Source organism: Glycine max, chromosome 10 (assembly GCF_000004515.6).
Source record: "Glycine max cultivar Williams 82 chromosome 10, Glycine_max_v4.0, whole genome shotgun sequence".
Classification (NCBI taxonomy): Eukaryota; Viridiplantae; Streptophyta; class Magnoliopsida; order Fabales; family Fabaceae; genus Glycine; species Glycine max.
Window position 1 is genome coordinate 39,639,002 of NC_038246.2, and position 20,137 is coordinate 39,659,138.

At 31.9% G+C, this 20,137-nt stretch overlaps 2 protein-coding genes across 2 annotated transcripts; one reads left to right on the plus strand and one right to left on the minus strand.

Annotated features, from left to right (window-relative positions):
• Window positions 1-81: 81 nt before the first annotated feature.
• LOC100787172 (uncharacterized) lies at window positions 82-716 on the minus strand. The gene has a single exon (XM_003535316.5). It carries the CDS (start codon window positions 679-681, stop codon window positions 205-207), a length of 477 nt encoding a protein of 158 aa, XP_003535364.2. The 5' UTR covers window positions 682-716; the 3' UTR covers window positions 82-204.
• A 15,951-nt stretch (window positions 717-16,667) lies between these two features.
• LOC100778089 (uncharacterized) lies at window positions 16,668-18,525 on the plus strand. Its single transcript, XM_003536067.5, has one exon. The coding sequence runs from the start codon at window positions 17,383-17,385 to the stop codon at window positions 18,286-18,288; it is 906 nt and encodes a 301-aa protein (XP_003536115.1). The 5' UTR covers window positions 16,668-17,382; the 3' UTR covers window positions 18,289-18,525.
• Window positions 18,526-20,137: the final 1,612 nt, after the last annotated feature.

The window sequence follows — 20,137 nt, forward strand, 5'->3', positions numbered from 1 at the left end:
ATTGAACCACAATCACCAGATCCGCAATTGTTAATAATAATTTCAGAGCAAAACCAAAAATTGAACTTTGCAAGACCCAAATCAAATAAACTCCCTCGACAACAATTCAATTGTTTATAGGTGTATAGCCATAGCAAATGCAATAAAACGTACAAAAAATAACAGGAAGAAATCTAAGTAAAAGAACCAGATTAAAAAAAAAGACTAAGAATGAGAAGACGGTGTTGCCAATTCATGTTGAACAGCCTTCATGAGCAAGCTATCTTTTCCAAGAACAACAATGACGGGAGAGCCACCAATGCTACGAGCAGCGGCATTCATAATCTCAGTCATTAAGGCCTTGAACTCATTCAGATCAAGTGCACCATTCCCATCTTCATCGAACCTCTTGAATATCTCTTCGTTCTCTTGCTGCGGCGGCGATTCCGAACCGAAAGGCAGAAGCATCCCTAACCTCCCTCGGATTTTGTCACGCGAAAGCTTCCCATCGCCATTCTCATCTATCCTCGCAAACCATTCGTTCACGAAACCGTCAAACTTAGCCTTGTCATTTACGAACTCGGTTATGGTGAAGCTGTTCACTACTGCTACGCTCATTGTTCTCTTTTGGAATAATAGGCTAGAATAAGGTCTGAGTCTGAGGAAAACAGTTATGTTATTGTCTTCTGGACATGTGTGCATGTTTTATTTATAAAGTAACGGTTGCCCTAAGTTCACGTTTCCAATGGTTGATTAGCCTTTATTTTAGAATTTAGAGCACCACACCACACCACACCAATGTGCCTGTGGTAGTGGGATTTTTATTTTTTTTTACCCTTCAAAGGACATTCACATGTTGCGATGTTGGGGAAAGAATATGCCGTTGGGGTGGGTGAAAATTTAAGTGGCTGGACTTTCTTAAACAGTTAAACATGTGGATCATTATGTAGTTCTGCTATGCAAATATTTAAATGCGGTAAGGCTAACTAATGATATTTATGTGTGCCATAAAAAATGATATTAATGTGCATACTATTTTTTTTTATTATAATTTTTGGTTTAAAGTCGTTCTTGTTTAAAATAATAAGTAATATTCCTCTTTGAGATTATGAGCACACACATGATGTACATACAAAATAGATAATCTCCTGATCTATTTTATACCTAAAGATGAATCCAGATTCTAATTATGGATCAATTGATTAAAGACACAAATTACTATCATTTATGTCAAGTATGTGGTTGGTGTTAACTGTTAAAATTTAAAATGATTATCTAACAAGCTTAGATATACTTTTTTATATAAATAATACATATATTCACTAATATAATTAATATTTTTTTCCTAAAAGAATATTTGTTATTACTACTTTGGGTGATATATACTTTAGGTGATATACTTTGGATGAGTATCATAATTTGTATTTCTTTCCAATCATTTTTTATTAATAATTTCTTTCTCATTGCTCCTCTAACATTTCCACCATCTTTGGAATTAATGTTTTTTAGAATTACAAAATTATAACTTAGAGAACTTTTATTGAGATAAGGGCGTAGTTAATATATTAATTTAAACTTTTATAATGACAAATGAAAACAATTTGCTAACCAAAACCATAGATACAAGAAAAGGATAGAGTATTGCTTTCATTTTTTTTATAAAAAACATTTAAAAATAAGAAATCAGGTAATATTTTTTTAATTGATTGTAAAAATATAAACTGAAACAATTTTCTCTCAAATTAAACCAGTTCCTATGTAAAAGAAAAATGTAGTTTACAAAATACTACCACTTATCATATTCAAATCCGTGCAGGGTTGGTAATAGTGCATGAAAAGGGGTAACTCTTCTATCGTATGTTTCTCTTTTTATTAACGAACAAACATATGAAAAGTGAATATCTATAAATATTTAAGAATTAAAAAGTTGTAATAAAAAGTTTTTCTTACTGCTATAATAATATAAAAAGTTAATACCATACAATAAAATACAATTATTTATTAATTAATTTTTTGTAAAATTAAAATGATATTCCATGTGTGTGTGCGCGTGTAATGTTTCATGTTTCATATAATTGAAAAATTAAGACGGTCACTCACAAGGCTGACACTATTTCCCTCAACAGCCTAAATCAACGAGTAGCCAAGATAAAAGACTGAACCATATTTATCAAACAAATAAGTTAATTTGACACACAAATTATGAGATAGGCGATGAGCAAGCATATTTTGTTTTCTGGTTTTTCAGCTGCAGGGCAAAGCTTTAATCCTTTAAACATTTCTGCATTTCAGGGAGCGGGCAAAGAAATCAATCATCAATTTGTGAATCCAACTTTTAAAATGTATTTCTCAGAACATATCAAGCGAATTGGATCTGATTGTAGTTTAGGAACTGCATGGCATTAGCTATAACTAAACCAATCCTACTATCCCTGACTGAAGCAGCAGGGGTTTAGTCAAGTTTGTGGGATACAGCATTTATCAGACAAACTCACTCACATGGCCTCAATTCAGAAGCAATTTGAAGCATTCTCGAACGAGATGCAAAACCATACGAAGGATCATGGATTTGTTACGTTTGCAGCAAATAACAAAATTGTACCTTGGTCATGTGACAAACAATCAGTGCTGTTGCATTTGTTCGGCAAAATGACCTAAAGGGGTTTTTTTTTACAAACTTATTCCCAAAACAGGTTTCTTTTGAAACATTTTTCCTGGGGGGTTTGTTTTTTAGGGTTTTGCAAAGGGTTTCACCATTCCTGTTGACGAAACACCTTATGTCGCCATTCCCATTGACATAACATCACTGTGCATGTCAGCCACAAATTATTCACGTGTGCTATGTGGGTTTCGCCATCACCATTTGCGAAACACACTGCACTGCATCCTTCCATCATACCGTTACACCATGCCTATACATGCAAGCCATCCAGCATGGGTTTCGTCAATGATACCAGCGTGTCCAGCATGGGTTTCACCATCACCATTGGCGAAACACACATGCATGTGTTTCCATTTCACGTGCTTCCATAGGCAGCCGTTGTGGCTATTAAAACATCTAGCCTTTTCAGAATTTGCAGGTGGGTTGCAGGCGTAGATTCTTTAGTTGAAATTAATCCAACTCCCCCACCTTCTCCCCCTCCCCTTTATATAACAACATGTGGTGCAGAATAAACACACTCCATTCAAGATTTTTCTAGTTTTCTAATTGCGGTTATATACTTCTGGCTGGAAATTTGCTTACTGGAAATTGCCTCCCCAGTTCAAGTTTTGTTATTTCTCGGTATGTCTCTCATTTTAATATTTGTCGTATCTCTCCTTTTTAAATCTTGACATCATTTACAAATTTTTTTTTGTAGAATTAAGATTTAATCTCAAGTTTAACTGAACTAGTATTTTTTAGAATTAGATTATTTTATTTTAAAGTTATTGATGTTATGATTAATTATTTATAATATTTTTTTTGTAGTTATATTTTGGTATGTGATGAATTATGTTATAGCAATCTTATATTTCAATGGAAAGGTATATGAAGAGAATGATGGTGAAGGCAGTAAAAAAGCAATTCAGATTAATCGTGGAATAAGTTATAATGCTTTGAATAAAAAAATAGAGATAAGGTAAGGTTAGAAAATAATGAAATTATTTCTTCTATAAGCTACAAATTTATAGTTTCAGGAAAATATGTTGCGTTGCAAATTTGTGATGACGAAGAAGTTGAAACTATGATCGAAAGTTTTCGACAACAAAAACAAATGTCAATTATAGAATTGTACATAGAAAAAGATGTTACTGGTGGTTCTGCGTTTCATTCTACAAATTCTGTTAGATCATGTGGAAATAATTTATCTAATAATGAGTAGGAACCGCCAAGAAATGTAAGCAATTTAGATGATGATGAAGATGAAGATGATGATGATTATTTTGTGTCTAATTCATACGTTGAGAGTCTTTAGATGAAGATGATAGTGTTGATGGTATATCTGATACACATGATGAAGTCACCCACATGGTTGAACCAGTTACAATTGTTCAACCAAGAATAGATATATTTAATTAAATTAAAAAATAGTTGAATACATTAATCAATTTATAACATTTGTATTTAATGGTAAATAAATATTTTGGTGATATTGACATGAATTTTAATTTTTTAAGTATTAGGTGTAGAAGGAATTCAAAATGCATTTTGGAATGATGTTTTGCATTATAACAATATCAATTGGAGTCATCCTGATGAGGAGGACATTTGTAGTTTGGAGATGTCATCCAGTTTTAATGTTAGGCAAGAATTATATGTTGGTATGGATTTTGATAGTAAAGATGCGGTAAAAAATGCATTGAAACAATATGTTATAAAGGTGCATCAAAGTTTTAAAGTTCTTGAAATCAAATCACACAAATATATCGTTTGTTGCCCGAATAAAAACACACAGAGTGTCCTTGACCTTTTTATATGAGGACAATTTTATCTAAAAAAACTTATTCATGGAAAGTGACACAATGGGATGGACCACACACATGTCTGAATATGAGTATGACACAAGATCATGACAAACTTGATTCAGATTTAATCGTCACTTGTGTAGTAGGTACGTTTTTTATGTTCATATTATCCTACTTTTGCGTTTTTGGTTATTTAAAATTTTTTATTTTATTAACAGGCATGATTAGAGAAGATACATCAATAAAAGTTTCTTTGATTCAAGAAAGGATAAACAATGAATTTGCCTATAAGGTTTCGTACAAAAAAGCATGGATGTCGAAACAAAAAGTGATTGCAATTGAATATGGCGATTGGGAAGAGTCATATGCCAAACTTTCATCGTGGCTAAAACACATGCAAAATAATTTTCTTGGATCCTATTTTCAAATACTGCATGACGATTTTATTGTTGGGAATAGGGTGAGTCGTGAACACTGTTAGTTTCATAGAGTATTTTGGACTTTCGGTCAATGTAAAGAGGCTTTTAATTATTGTAAGCCAATCATACAAGTTGACGGCACACATTTACACGGGAAATACCGTGGGACCCTGTTAATAACCACATCACAAGATGGAAATGGTGGTGTTCTTCCTCTAGCATTCACTGTAGTCGAAGGTGAAACGTTAACAGCGTGATCATGGTTTTTGGCACACTTGCGTGAACACGTGACAAATAAAAATGGTATTTGTCTCATATTTGATCATCATGTGAGTATAAAGTCTATTGTTGTTAACGAAACACTTGGTTGACAAGCTTCCCACGCTTATCATGTTTACTGCGTCTGACATAGCAAGCAATTTCAATCGCAAATTCAACAATGTCAAACAAAAAGAAATGTTGAAAAAATTGGGTAAGATTTAATTTCTAATATGATGTTAATTTATGTATCATATATACTTAAAATTGTTGTTGCTAACTAATTTTATGCATGCAACCTACACTCCTTGCAAGCATACATTTGATCAAAATTTAGAAAAATTTCGTCAATTGAGTTCAGCCATAGCAACATGGATTGATTGCATTTCAAAGGAAAAATGGAGCATGGCTTATGACGAAGAAGGACATAGATATGGTCACATGACAACCAACCTCTCAGAATGTGTAAATAAGGTATTGAAGGATTGTCGCAACATACCGATAATAGCTTTGGTGAAATCAACATATAGTAGGTGTCGAAAATACTTTGTTGATCGTGGTCGTCAAGCCCAAAGACAATTAAATGAAGGACAAGTATATTGTTCTAAGGTTGTTAAAGAACTTCGAAAAAATCAAGAACAAGCTTGTTCGCACATCGTCCGCATCTACGATATCCACTCGACAAAGTTTGAAGTAAAGGAGACCTTCAATCCTATAACGCAACGTGGTGGACAAAAGCGAACAATTAAATTGAATGACCATTATTGTCAATGCGGAAAGTATTCTGGACTTCAATATCCATGTTCACACATTATTGCTACTTGTGGTTACGTGAGCATGAACTACAATTCGTGTGAAAGGTAGGCCAAAATCAACAAGGATAAGGAATGAGATAGATTGGTTCGAACCATCTGAGCACCGACAAAAATATAATAGATGTGGAAGAGAAGGACACAACAACGTCGATGTCCAATGCAATCTAAATGTGAAAGTTGTTAAATTAATTGATTTATGTATTTTGTTTGTCTACTTGAATGAAATGGTAGCTATCCATCATCAGTTTGTTTTTTAACTTACTTATTATTATATTTTTGTGCGTGACATAAACTGCATCAATTGGTTAATATTCATAACAAACGATGATAGAAGTCTAAAATTTAAATAAAAAGCATACAATACAATATTTAAATACTAATATGAAAATCAATCGTCATGATGTCTGTGATGACGTGAGGATGTGCCGCACGGACGTTCCCATCTTCGTGCTTGTCTCCCTTCTTCAACTTGATCAGCCTCAGCAGAAAATTGGTGACGTAAATCAATACCTAATAATTCATCTATATTAGGTATTACTCCGGGTACATTCCATTGAGTACCTAATGGGGCATTAGGTGTTGGAATTGAAGCATCATGTTGCTGTGAATAGGTCATAGTAGGCCATGAAAAATTGGGATATGTCTCCGCAACACCACCTAATGAATGATCGCTTGAAGAAGTATCACTTGGTGAGCTTCGAATGGACACTGATACATCTGTGTCGGATACTGAGCAAATGTTGGTGGTGCGTAGTACATTTCATGGCCACGCTCTACCATCTGTGGATACAAATATGGTTCCGCTTCAACAGCCTCTCCCTTCGTCTGGCTGTGTCCTGAGTTTGAACACTTGATTGGAGAATATTAAACTCTTGGACTGTAAATTCATGTTCTGTTGCTGGACCATGTGATAGAGGTTCAATTATTCTCTCTTGCTCTTCAGATAAAATGGTTATTTTCTCCACATACGGCACTAGATCATCCACTGTCCATGTATTTCTCCCTTGTGGAGACACCGTACTATAATGTCTCTGCAACTTCAGTCTGCAATTATTAATTATTTTAGTTCATGGACTCAAATTTCATAAATAATTTGAACTTAAATATGAAGGAAAAAAATTAAAAATACCAGTGTAGCTGTGTTTGCATTTTTAGGGTCAACAAACATCTTCGTTTTTTGCCTATACCACACCATATAGTCGGAGTTAAAGCCCAATAAGTCTTCTTGTCAAGCATAACCGTCGACCCTAAAATCAGCTCGATTGTTCCATTGATCGATCATTGAGCCTAACAATTGGCCCCAATTTTCATCATGTTTTCCTTTCAATGTTATGCCATGAATATTAAAGGGCTGTGAAGGACACCGTAGAATTGGTTGCTGCATTCCAAATTGTCTCAACACTCTATCAGGTTGGTACCATTAAATAACTTGGAAACAAATTAGTGGCACCACCGCGCACCACGCTACACTCCCAACTAAAAAAATTGGAGGCAACACTGAGATAACATTTGCTGAGTTAGGCTCCCACACAAATTGCATATAATTCCAATTTTGTTTAATTTCAGTGAAATATGACATATTATCTATTATTTAAGTAATACATTTAAATGTTCTTACCTCATGTCGTTTCATAATATCTAATTTGCGACGAAAAAGTATCAAATCATCATTACCAATATGTTGATTTTCCCGTCGCAGCCACCTAAAAACAATTATAAATTAACATAACTTACATTATTAATTATTTTAAAATCAAATCTAATTTTTTAAACGACTAACATGTGTCCAAGTGATTTATTTTCTATCAGTGGAAGAGTCCTCTTTGGAGTCAAAGTTGTACATCGTTCTCATGCTCACATTTGTATTAACACGCACATACATCCAATTGATTTAATTTTATAATTGATGACGTTGCACATCTCTATATAAATAAACAAGTACGACAACTCCCCATGAATACGTGTTGCACTCTCTAATACCTTACCGAAACTTTGCTACTGCCTTTTGTCAACAAATAAAACACCTCCAATGAATCTTAGGATCCATGCATGGGTAAACCTTTCTACTTGTAAGTTGTCATCATGGTTATTTAATTGTGGAAAATGCTGAGCCAGCCAACTTAATTTAATTATACTACCTTGAAGTTCACCTTCTTCTGGTATAACCCTGACAATTCTTCACATAAATCAGCCCAATTAAGGTTTGTTGGACCAGTTAATGGTGACTCATCCACACAGATACCTAATAAAACAAATACATCTTAAAGAGTAACAGTACACACTCCACATCTCATGTGAAAAGTAGAAAAGTATGTGTTTCTAGCCTCCATCTTTCTATCAAGCCGCTAATTAATACCATATTTATTTTTAAATATCCCATTTTCATAATCTAGTCAAAACCAGATTGTCGAAGTAGAGGAATAATTTCGTCTGATATTTATTCTTGACCTTGATAGGTGGGGATAACTTGTCTAATGTGTAATTTTCTATCTTCTTCCTCATTCCAAATATGTTGTGAAACATGTTTATCTTACATCCACGACACGTCACCATCAGATTTAATTTTTATATTTGATGAACATGATCAAGAAGATGTCATTAATACTGCAAAATAAAATATGTAGACAATATAATAAAATTAAGTACATACATACAAATTAAATTAAATATATATATATATATAAAATATTAATGACACGATAAATATATTATACCAAATAAATTAAAATACATCCAAAGAAGCTAAACAAATAATAACACAATAAATATTATAAAAGCTAAATTCAATATATGCACAAAAATTATATATAGGATGTGTTTAGTTTAAAAAATTAAAATATTTTTTTTTAAAATTAAAATAAAATGTAAAAAGTATGAGTACTCTTACGAAAAAATATAATTTTTTTTTCTAATATTATTTTTCTGTTAAAAAAACTAATTTTTCATCATCTTTCGCAAGTATCCACTACTGCTTTGTTAATAGGGTCAAATTAAAAGATTTTAGAGCAAAAATTGAGTTAACCTTTTCCTCTCCGAACTAGTTAAAGAAAAAACTCATCCAACGAATTTTTCATTTCTTGATAATGCTTTTTTCTAAATCATATTAATCATGTCTTCTAACTCAACACACGAAGAATTTGAAAATAAACAAACAACCCACACAATTAATACACGAAGGAAACCATTGTATAATGAAAGTGCGCTGCATATCTTTATTGTGCTTACTTGGTAGTTAAGATTGAGATATTGTTCAAATGTTTGGTTACAGAGCTAATCATAAAAAATTAACATATTTATATTCAATTATATTTAAATAAACATAATATTAATATCAAATATCCGTCCTAAGACTTATGGGAATGCACTCTTAGAGGATTGCAATTTCAACACCTCAATTAAAATTAGTATTAATATTAAAAAATATAAAAAATTATAACATGAGAAAAAATTTCAGTCTAATTTTAACTGTTTATAATTAATCATTTCTAAACATATTTTTTAAACACACCTAGCTAATATTATCTATAATTTTTTTTATAACAAATAAGATTAGTTTATTTTTACACTAGAAATAACTATGAAAAATTAAACACACCTACCTAATATTATTTATGATTTAATTGTTGAATTCAATTATATTTTATTTTAAATATAATTACTAACTAAAATAACTACGAAAAATTAAACACATATTATTCGCGTGAAATGTAACTGCTTTTAACTTAAAAAGAAAGTTTTACATAATATAAAAATTAAATATAAATTTTACTGTTAAATAAATTATTGTTCAATAACAATAATATCAAAATTGAAGTCATATTACCGGATTGAAGCCTTTGTCCACCATCACCAGCGGAATAATTTGTTTGAAGGTCGAAAAAGTAGAAACTCTTGAACCGGAATTGAAGCTTTTCCCACCACCACCAACAGAATAATTTTTTTAAGTGTGTGTATTCTGCACACACAGAAGGGTCATATAAAGGGGAGGGGAAGAGGGTGGGGGACGAAATTTAAATTATCGTCATCCCTCCCACCTTCAAAAGAATAAAGGCTCAACTGCACCTTCTGAAAAGCTTCTAAAAAGGCTATGCTTCAACCACTGCAGCTTCTGAAAAGGCGAGCTAGAAAATGGGTGGCATGTGTTTCACCAATGGTGCTGGCGAAACCCATGTGGACACGGATTCATGCACGTTTCGCCAATGGAGCTGGCGAAACCGGACACATGGCACGCGTTTCGTCAATGGTGTCGGCGAAACCCATGCTAGATGAGAAATGTCGACATGCCATGCATGGATGGACATGGTGTAATATGCATGCAGTGTATTTCGCTAATGGTGATAGCGAAACCCACATGACACACGTGAATAATTTGTGACTGACATGCACAGAGACGATGTGTTGATAGGAATGACGACACAAGGTGTTTCACAACAGAAATGACGAAACCTTTTCCAAAACCTTAAAAAATAGACCCCCTAAATAAAATGTTTCAAAAAAAATCCTTTTAGAAATAAGTTTGTAAAACAAACTCCTTCAAGTCATTTTGCCCATTTGTTCCTAATACTAGTAGTATTGCTCTCAACACAAGTAGAACTGCAAATATTTAATACCATAGGTGAACATATCTATTTGTCAATACTCAATATCAACAGCAGATTAGTAATGATGACAGGCATTGAACTGTCCACAAAAATTATTAGGCAATCCATGACCATAGATGACGTGATACTCCAATATCACCCAATAATTTCTTGTCCACTACAGTAATATTATATGCAAAAGTTCATAGCACTGGCACTTTGCTCTTTGTTCAACCTGAGCTCTCTTCTTTGACTCGTCTTATTTTTCATTGAGATTTTAGACATCTTTTCTTTTCTCTTCAAGAAAGCGACACGGTAAACAGTTGCTCCTTCGACAATGTATGTTAGTGTGTCTGCTCTGCATACATAAAACAACTCGAGTATATATGTTGGGTGGTCCATGATCCTATCAGCAACACCTAGCTAGCCTACACTTAACAACTAAATTTATTTTATTTTTGCTAAAATTCACCCGTTACGGCGGTATGTTTGAATTTGGTTGAATCGGAAAAACAAACATCCTTTTCTTAAAGATAAAAACAATTGCCTAGATTTATTCAAAGTTTCGATAACTAAATTAATAATTGATACACTTTCATATTAAATAAATAATTGCATAAATTGTAATGTATTACATCTATTTTATATTCGAAATAGAAAAATGTTTTATGACAGTGAGAGAGAAAAGTATAGGTATGGTAGGATTTATAATGTTGATTGAGAAAGAGAGATAAAGAAAAATAAGAAGTATTAATAGAGTATTTAAAATTAGGAGATAAAAATAATCTTTGCAAGTTGTGTTGAGAATGTCTACATCAGTACATAAACATAGGAAAACAATTAGTCCATGTGCTTAAGCAGTGTTGGGCCAAACCTAGATTACCAGTAACGTCATGATGGTAGATAGTTTTGGGCCCAATTGAGTGGTCCAGGGTGACATAGAAGTCTTACTGATCCCACTGCCATTGTTCTTGTTTGTGTTTCGTACTGCCATCCAATACCAAAAAACAGTAATGATTTTCATGCCTTTCTTTTTGAATTTCAACAGATTTTGCTAACCTGATGAAACTCTAATATTGAGCTTGACTGACAAATCCGCAACCCTTTGTGCCCGTCAATTTCTCCTTTTCTTTTCATGAGCTTCTTTTTCTTAATTTTTCTTCTTGTCTTTCACTGCCACGCGAATTCAGTAAAAACAAAAACAAAAACAAAATAGTATATATAGTTTAAATTGATATAAACTGTAACGTTTACCTAAGACAATTGCTCAATGATCATTTTTTAATGAAATCAGTGTCATATATTATAATGGTATCGTCTATTTTATTATGATGAAAGGTATAATTAGCGTAAGTGCTACTTGTCTTCCCCTTTGATTGAAAAGAAACAAGACAGAATGGAAAAGTAAGAAATTAACACGATTGTTCTGGTTGTAGATTATGCTACTGTGGATCATCAATGTCCCTTCGTTATCAAGGATATATAAATCAATATGTATATCGGGACAAATCCAGGTTGTCATGTAATAATTTATTCTCCTTTTTTACTTCTTTTTTCCTTTCTCATTGAGGCATCAGAGAGTATGCAGATAAGCTTATGTGATCGCAACTTTTGTGGCGATGGCATTATTACAAAAGGAAAGACAACCATAAGAGAAAGATTCGGTTTTTCTTTTTCTCACCCATATTTTTTTTCTTTAACTTTTTTTCATTTCATTTTCATCTTTTATTTTTCTTTTATTGATATGAATTTAGTTTAATTTCTCAATTGTGGCGCTTAATTTGTTACTTTTTTTTTGTCTGCACTTAATTTGTTATTTATAAGTTATAACAGTAAAAAGCTACCACGATTAACAATTTTGGCAATCAAATGCAGCCAAATATTACAAATTAAACTACCTTGAAAAAAGTAAAAGCCAAGGGACCAAAATAAAATGAAAAAACAATTAAATCAAAATATGTTACGAGGACAAAAAACTAACTATGTGTATCTTTTTCTTCCTTTCGTTCCTCTCGTATCGGTGAGTATATGAGAAAAACATTTTCCTAAATTTTCGCAGCTATTCATCTAACTAACTATCATAAGATTATATTATTTCCACAAAGAGACAAAAAGAGGATTCAATCTTCGAATACCAATGAACAATTACTTATTGACAAAGTCTATGAATACATTAGACGTGTCAAGTTTATAATTAGTTGGTGTTTTGTTATATGAAACTGAGCAATCCTCTTAAGATGTCTTTTATTCTATGGCTTGTTAAAAGGAACTGTTTACTTAGACAAAGCTACTTTTTTGAACAATGATTCTCTCTACCCTTTATGTTCAAATAAGGTTGAGTCAAATATGTTCATTTTTTTCTTGCAGGAAATCTCACTAAGTTTGGACTCATATCCTTGATTTGGCTCTTTTCCGCAAGCGTTTCACACAGTACATTACCGACTTTTTAATTAGGGGCAGATTCACATCAAATGTTCAAGGAAAATATCGTTGTCTAAGAACAAGCTGATTTTTTTAAGATTATCAATTTTTTATAATAGATATTATTAGTAAGATTAAGTTTCTTATGTATAAATAAGTAAAAGGTAAGGGACCAAAATAAACTGAAAAAACAATTAAATCTGAAAACATAAAATATGGTACGAGGACAAAAAACTAACTATGTGTATCTTTTTCTTCCTTTCGTTCCTCTCGTATTGGTGAGTATATGAGAAAAACATTTCCCGAAATTTTTGCAGCTATTCATCTAACTAACTATCTTGTTTGGACTTTGAGCAGAATTAACTCACAGTCACAAGCTCGCACCGTAGTAAGTGTACAAATCTCGTAGGGGAGTTACGTAAAACTTTCATTAGAATTAGATGACCGTAAGGATACAAATTTATTCCAAAGTACGTGAATGTCATTATTTGTGGAATTAATATATAATATATGTATATCTTGCCAGGACAGACTACAGAGTCACTTACACGTAACGCATATTAGATATTTTACACCATGACCAGGCCAGTACTTTATTTCCTTTTGTTTTTATATTAATATTAGAACTTAATTATTGTTTTAGTCTCTTAATTTCAGAATGTGTTTTTTTAATTCATAAAATTTAAAAAGTTTTAGCCTCTAACATAATAAATTAATATTTTATGATATTTTTTAGTATTTTGTATCGGTTTTAAAATATAAACTCAAGCAACTAAAAAATAAAATTAAGTTATAAAAATTTAAAACCGTCACAAAATATCAATTTATCATATTAGATACTAAAAAGAATAATTTATTAAATTTAAGATAAAAAACATTTTTAACTTTTAAGAACCGAACAAAATACACACCTCAAATTCGGAAACTAAATAGTCATTAAACTTTGTTTAAAACTATTTTTTATGCCAAAGGCTAATTTATATATTTATGTTAAAAGTTGTTGAAACCAATTTAGTAAGAAAATAGATTTATTTTCAAAATTAATTATAATACTAGTTCATTTTAAATTTGCATTTAAAAAATGTCCCAAGTATTAAAAAATCACCACAAAATACTAAAAATTGATATAAAATATCAATTTACTATGTCAAACATTAAAAAATAATTTATCAAAATTCATAAATTAAAAAATATTTTAAAATTTCAGAAACTAAAAAAAAGCATACCTTGAGATTCAAGAACTAAAATAATAATGAATTCTTAATGTTAATATTAAATTCGTTTCATAGAGTAACCTCTCATCAATGAGGTTATATAATATAATAACATTCGCCTTCTCTTTTACTCCTGCTTCCTCCTTGTCCCCATGATTGCGTTCCGTTGCTTATGATATGTTATTTAAATTCGGTTTAATTTATTTAACACCGTTTCGCCAAGTAATATTTTCTTCAATAATCCTTTTTGTATATCTAGAATGCGACAAGTGACAACATCTCCTTTTAATTTTGGAGAATATTTTTTAATTTTCATATATTTAAAAATATATTTCATTAATTTTAATGTATATAAATAAAGTAGTTATAATAATTATAAATTAATTTAAAATTTTGCAAATATAACGCATGTGATAAAACATTAAAACTTTCAACAAAATATATCTTGAAATAACATTATTTAATAAAAATATTATTGAATGATGTAAGAAAAAGTATATAAATAGTAAAAGGTAAAGATAAATTTATTCGTTATAACATAGGATGCTAATTATTTAACTTCCAAAGAATATAACTGATTTTTCTTATTTCCAAGATGTCTTTTTCCGTAGTAAACGTACGCAAGAACACGATAAAGATGAAATGGTGTACCCCACGACGATGTGAAGATGTAAGGAGGAGGAATTGATCTTTTTGGTGATCCCCAAGAAGATATGGAGATGGAAAAGAAAGGAAGAGGAGGAATTGGTGTCTCTAATGAGTGATGATAGGAGTTGAGACTTGAGAGTTACGGGGGAATAGAGCAATTTTTTTTGTTATTAATTGGGCTAATTTATCGTTTGCATGCATGGATAAACTGAATCAAAAAAATGCATGGATAAACTGAAAAAAAAAACGAGTTTTTATTTATTTATTATGTAGAACTGTTTTACTAGTTAAAATGTATAATAGGAGCTTTTCTTCATTGTAAATTTAAAAGTCAATGCATGCATATATTATCTAAATTAACTATTTATTGGTATATTATTAGAAGATTGAGGTAAAAAATTATGATTATAATAAATAAATAAAATCATCAACATGCTTAACACATTCAACGAGAGACACGTTGTTTAATTATTTTTTATGAGCTATCACATCACATTTAAGAATCTTAACAGTTTTCCACTCTGATATTTTTATATGTTTGATATTCACAATAACCTCTCCATTGTATAAGCATAATTAACATCACAAGTTACTAAATTGTCAATATTGTTATTAGTTATCCGTTAACATTGGTACTTGACAATTAAAAAACAAAAAAAATTTAGAAAAAATAACATTAAACTCTTTAGTATTTTATAATTTTTTCTCAATTATTATATCAATCATCGAAATCAAAATAAGAACTACTAAAAAGGTCAATTGAATAGGATCTAATATCGAAAAATGCAGTTATATAAATTAATATTATAATAAAAGCATATATTAAAATTATTAATTTAATATTTGATTTTAAAAAATTTATTATTATATAAAATATTCTACAAATGCATTTATATATTTTTATAGATTAACATACATATAATATAAACCATTAGTATTGACTTAGTGATGGAGGGTTTGAGTAATTTATGAGATTTTAAGTTGAAATTTTGTTATCATTACCAACAACACATACATATGAAATAACAATTTAAACAAATAATTTAATAAACACTTTGGTAATAAGATGGAAATTAGGGTGTTCTCATATCATTAAATTAACTCTTAAATTTAAATTTTATAGATAAAGATATATATTTGAAATAAGAGACCACAGTGATCAATAAGATTTTTTTGATAAAAAATAATCATTAATATCTTAATGCCCAAAAAAGTTTAGGAATCCAATACCTTGACTCGTTAATGTGGCACTTTATTTTTAATTGTTATTTATATTTTATTTTTTCAATTTTTAAAAAAAATGAAAACAATATTTTAGTTTTTTAGATCCAATAGACTTAACTCAAACTAATCCATTACTTATCACTTTAGTTCATTTTTGAGTTTGACAAGAAAAATATACAAACTAAATTGACCCAAATCGTAATATTTTGATACGTTGGACAGTTGGAGTGATGGATTTAGTGAAATTAGATCTAAATATATACCCTTTATAGAAAAACTAATAAGTAAAATAGCAATATTTTAAAAATTTAAAAAAATTCAAATTTATGGTGCTGATAAAAAGTGACAAAGTTAAAATTTTTCCAGATTGGGAACAAAAATTCTTAATTTTTCCAGGATTATCTTTTTTAAAAAAATTATTATAGGAAAAAAAATACAGGTTGTCGTCGTGTGGTGTGATTATTGTGAGGTATGTAACGCATGGAAGCATATTTGTGAGAACGTGCTTGCGTTTTTACACGAGAGTGTGGGCTCCACTTCCGAGGAACCGCTTCTGAACCTTTCACTCCTTCCCTCCCTTTGAATACCTACATGCCAAATATAGCGAATTTACATTTATTGACTATTTAATTTTAATATAATATTTGTTACTCAGAATGAATGAAGCCACAATGAAGAGGCTCCTCTCTTGTTCGTTCATGTGTGCTTGTCAGGTAAAATCAACTACACACACCAACACCATAGGAGAAGAAAAAAAAAATGCTTTCTTTTTCACCCATAACTTTAATCAGTGTGGAGTAACCCTCACGAACCAGCCTTCCAAAAGTTCAACCCAGTTACCATTTTCTTCCACATTGTCCCATTCTTTTATGTGGCCTGTCACCATCTCATTTTACCTCTCTGCTACTTCTTAAACCATAATAGAGTCATAGACGCTATATTATTATTGTTATTGTTTTTTTTTTTTCTTCAAAATTTTGAATTGTTTGTTTGAGATTTGTGGCATTGACAGTGAAACAAGTCGGCTTTTTGTCTGTTTCTCTGTGACCCCCTTTCACTCTCTACATTCCTCCAAATTTTGTCTTCAACTTGCACGCGCCTCTTCCACTCTTCTTCTTCTTCTTCTCTCAACTCAACAACAGATTGATAGATAGATAGATAGAGTCATGGGTTCCTATCTAAGACCCCATCTCTCCGATGCCTTGTACTGTTTCTCTGATCTATCAAGGTAACACTCTCTCTTAGCTCTCTGCAACTTCTGCCTTATCCTCAGAGAGAAACAAAAACATTCGTTGTCTACTACTTTTGTTCTGTCTCCTAAAAAGGTCGGAAATTTAGTTGAGTTTTGAGGTTGGTGTTTCGGAGAAGAAGAAAAAAAATGAAGGACTTTCCTTCATGCTTTGGTGAAAATGCAGTTCAGGTTGCAGATTCTTCATCTTCAAGTTCGAGCAAAACTGCACAGAATCTGGTTATCTGCGTTTACCAATGCCGGATATGGGGTAAGTGCTGCTTCATAACCATCACATGGACTAAGAGCTTGATGGGGCAAGGGCTTAGCGTAGGGATCGATGATTATTCTTCAAATCAGTGTCTGTGTAAGGTGGATATCAAACCCTGGGTGTTCTCCAAGAGGAGGGGTTGTAAGAGCCTTGAGGCTTATTCTTGTAAGATTGATGTGTATTGGGACCTTTCCAATGCTAGATTTGGTGTTGGTCCTGAACCCTTGGAGGGGTTTTATGTAGGAGTAGTTGTAGATCGCCAAATGGTTCTCCTTCTTGGAGATTTGAGGAAAGAGGCTTTCAAGAAATCCAGTGCTATTCCATTACCATCCAATGCTGTTTTTGTTGCCAAAAAAGAACATGTCTTTGGCAAGAAAATGTTTGGTAACAAGGCTGTGTTTTGTGACAATGGTCAGATTCATGATCTTGTCATAGAATGTGACACCTCTGGGGTGTCTGATCCGTGCCTTATAATTCGAATCGATAGCAAAACCGTGATGCAGGTGAAGCGGCTCAAGTGGAAGTTTAGGGGGAACCACACCATCTTGGTGGATGGTCTTGCAGTGGAAGTTTTCTGGGATGTCTATAATTGGCTCTTTGGTGGAACATCGCTTGGAAATGCTGTCTTTATGTTCAGAACATGTATCTCTGCGGAAAAATTTTGGGCTGGTGAACCCCTTTCTGATGCAAATGTGGTGCAGTGGTCCTTCTCTCAGAGGTTTTCTGAGACCAAGTCGCAAGGTGTTGGCTTCTCACATATTTTATATGCGTGGAAGAACGACTAGAAGTTGTGGAAATCCACCATACTAACAGAACTTTTAGTGAGTTGTGATTTTATCAAGGATGTGATTGTTTTAGTACACTTGATTAAAAGATGAGTTGAGTACTTTTGTTTGTATCGCTTCCACCCTTAAAATTCATACCCTCAATATATCTGTGCATTTGAACAGATCGTGGACATTTTTTTCTCTCCAATTGGCTGTATATTTATCTTCAAGTGTTAATTTTATGATATCCATATTGCAAAAAAAGTAGTCTACAGTTTGTTCTGTGATATTCAAGTACATATTCTCTGAATTCTTTTATCAGTAATGTATACCTGCTATTCCCCTGTTTCAGACTTTCAGGTTGTCATATTTTTTTTTTTATCTTTTTGCATTGAGAATTCATCATAACCAATATGTGAGGCAGGAAGTGCAAACTAGTAATGTCCATTAACTAAGAAGATACAATAACAATTCTTAACCAAAAGTGTGATTGTAGTAGCCAGGGCCCAGGGGGAGTTGACTGCTGAGGCTGAAGAGGAAGGTAGCATGCGAGAGAAAAAGAGATCAATGAATTAGAATGAGTGTTGATTTGCTTTCCTTCTTGTATTGTAATCCACAGAGCTTTTACTAATTATAGTGAGACTATTATCAGGCTATGGAATTAATCTTTCCTTAATCCTTATTAGAATCTCCTACTCTGATGAATGAGTATGAGATTCTGGCCAGTTATCTTTGTATATGTTTATTTATTTTCATGCTGAGAGACCAGGTATCATTCTGGTTACCATATGAAGATGAATCATGGATTGTGACAGATGTCTTTACTCAAATTATTTGTAAATTAACCCAAGGACATATTGCCAGCTAATTTTCTCCCCTATATTATGCTCTGATGTTCTATGATTTTACCTGCAGACCTCTTATTCTCTTTCACAGCCAAATCCAGGAATCTGTGTTTTTAATCCTGCACCATGCCTGCTGTATGTATGATTCTGCCATACAAATAGCACAACAGGAACAATTTTATAGTTACAAGCAGTTATGATTTCTTGTAAGACACAGCTGCTATTTCAGATGCCTATCTCATATGTAAGAAATATTCCACGATCCCAACAATAGAAAACTGTACCACTGTCATTTATTTATACCTTGTCATTTCTTTATTACTATATAATAGCACTATGATAGTAATATGTTATAATATCCTTCTTACAGCTCAGATGCTTCCCTCTAATCCTCTATATTCCATAAAATAACTTTTCAGCAGTATTGATCATCCAACATGATTGTAGCTGCTCATATGGGAAGAACATTTTTCTTGAATGCTTGGTTGAACTTTTCTTTATTGTGTAAAGGTAAGGAGGAAATGTATGTATAGATGATGTGTAAGAGAAGCTGCTCACTTCTTCCCAATTCATAGTTTGCCTATGCTGTTTTTCTTCCTTTGACTGCTTTTGATAGATCATGGTGTTGTCATTTTGAAGATTGTATATGGCCTTTAATGGAAGAAGTAAATCTCTGTCAATGTTATCATATATGACAATGTTTCCTTTCTTATCCTTTTGAATTTTGCTTCATTGTTCTATATTCAGTTATTGATAATTTGTGGCATGAAATAATTTAAAGGAGGGGAAGTGATAGAGGATGTATATGATCACGGATGATTTGAAATCTGCAAAAGGTCATGGACTCCTTGTATGTAGATTTGAAGAATTCTGATTTTGGTGTAAAAGTAGCTTATATTTGATGACACCAAGTATTTTTACTGTTTTTTTTACTGAATTTGCTCTGTTTTTTACTCTTTAATTTTCTAAGTGAACTACCACTGATCTTAGCTGTGGATCCGGCTGCAAGAGTGTAAGGTAAT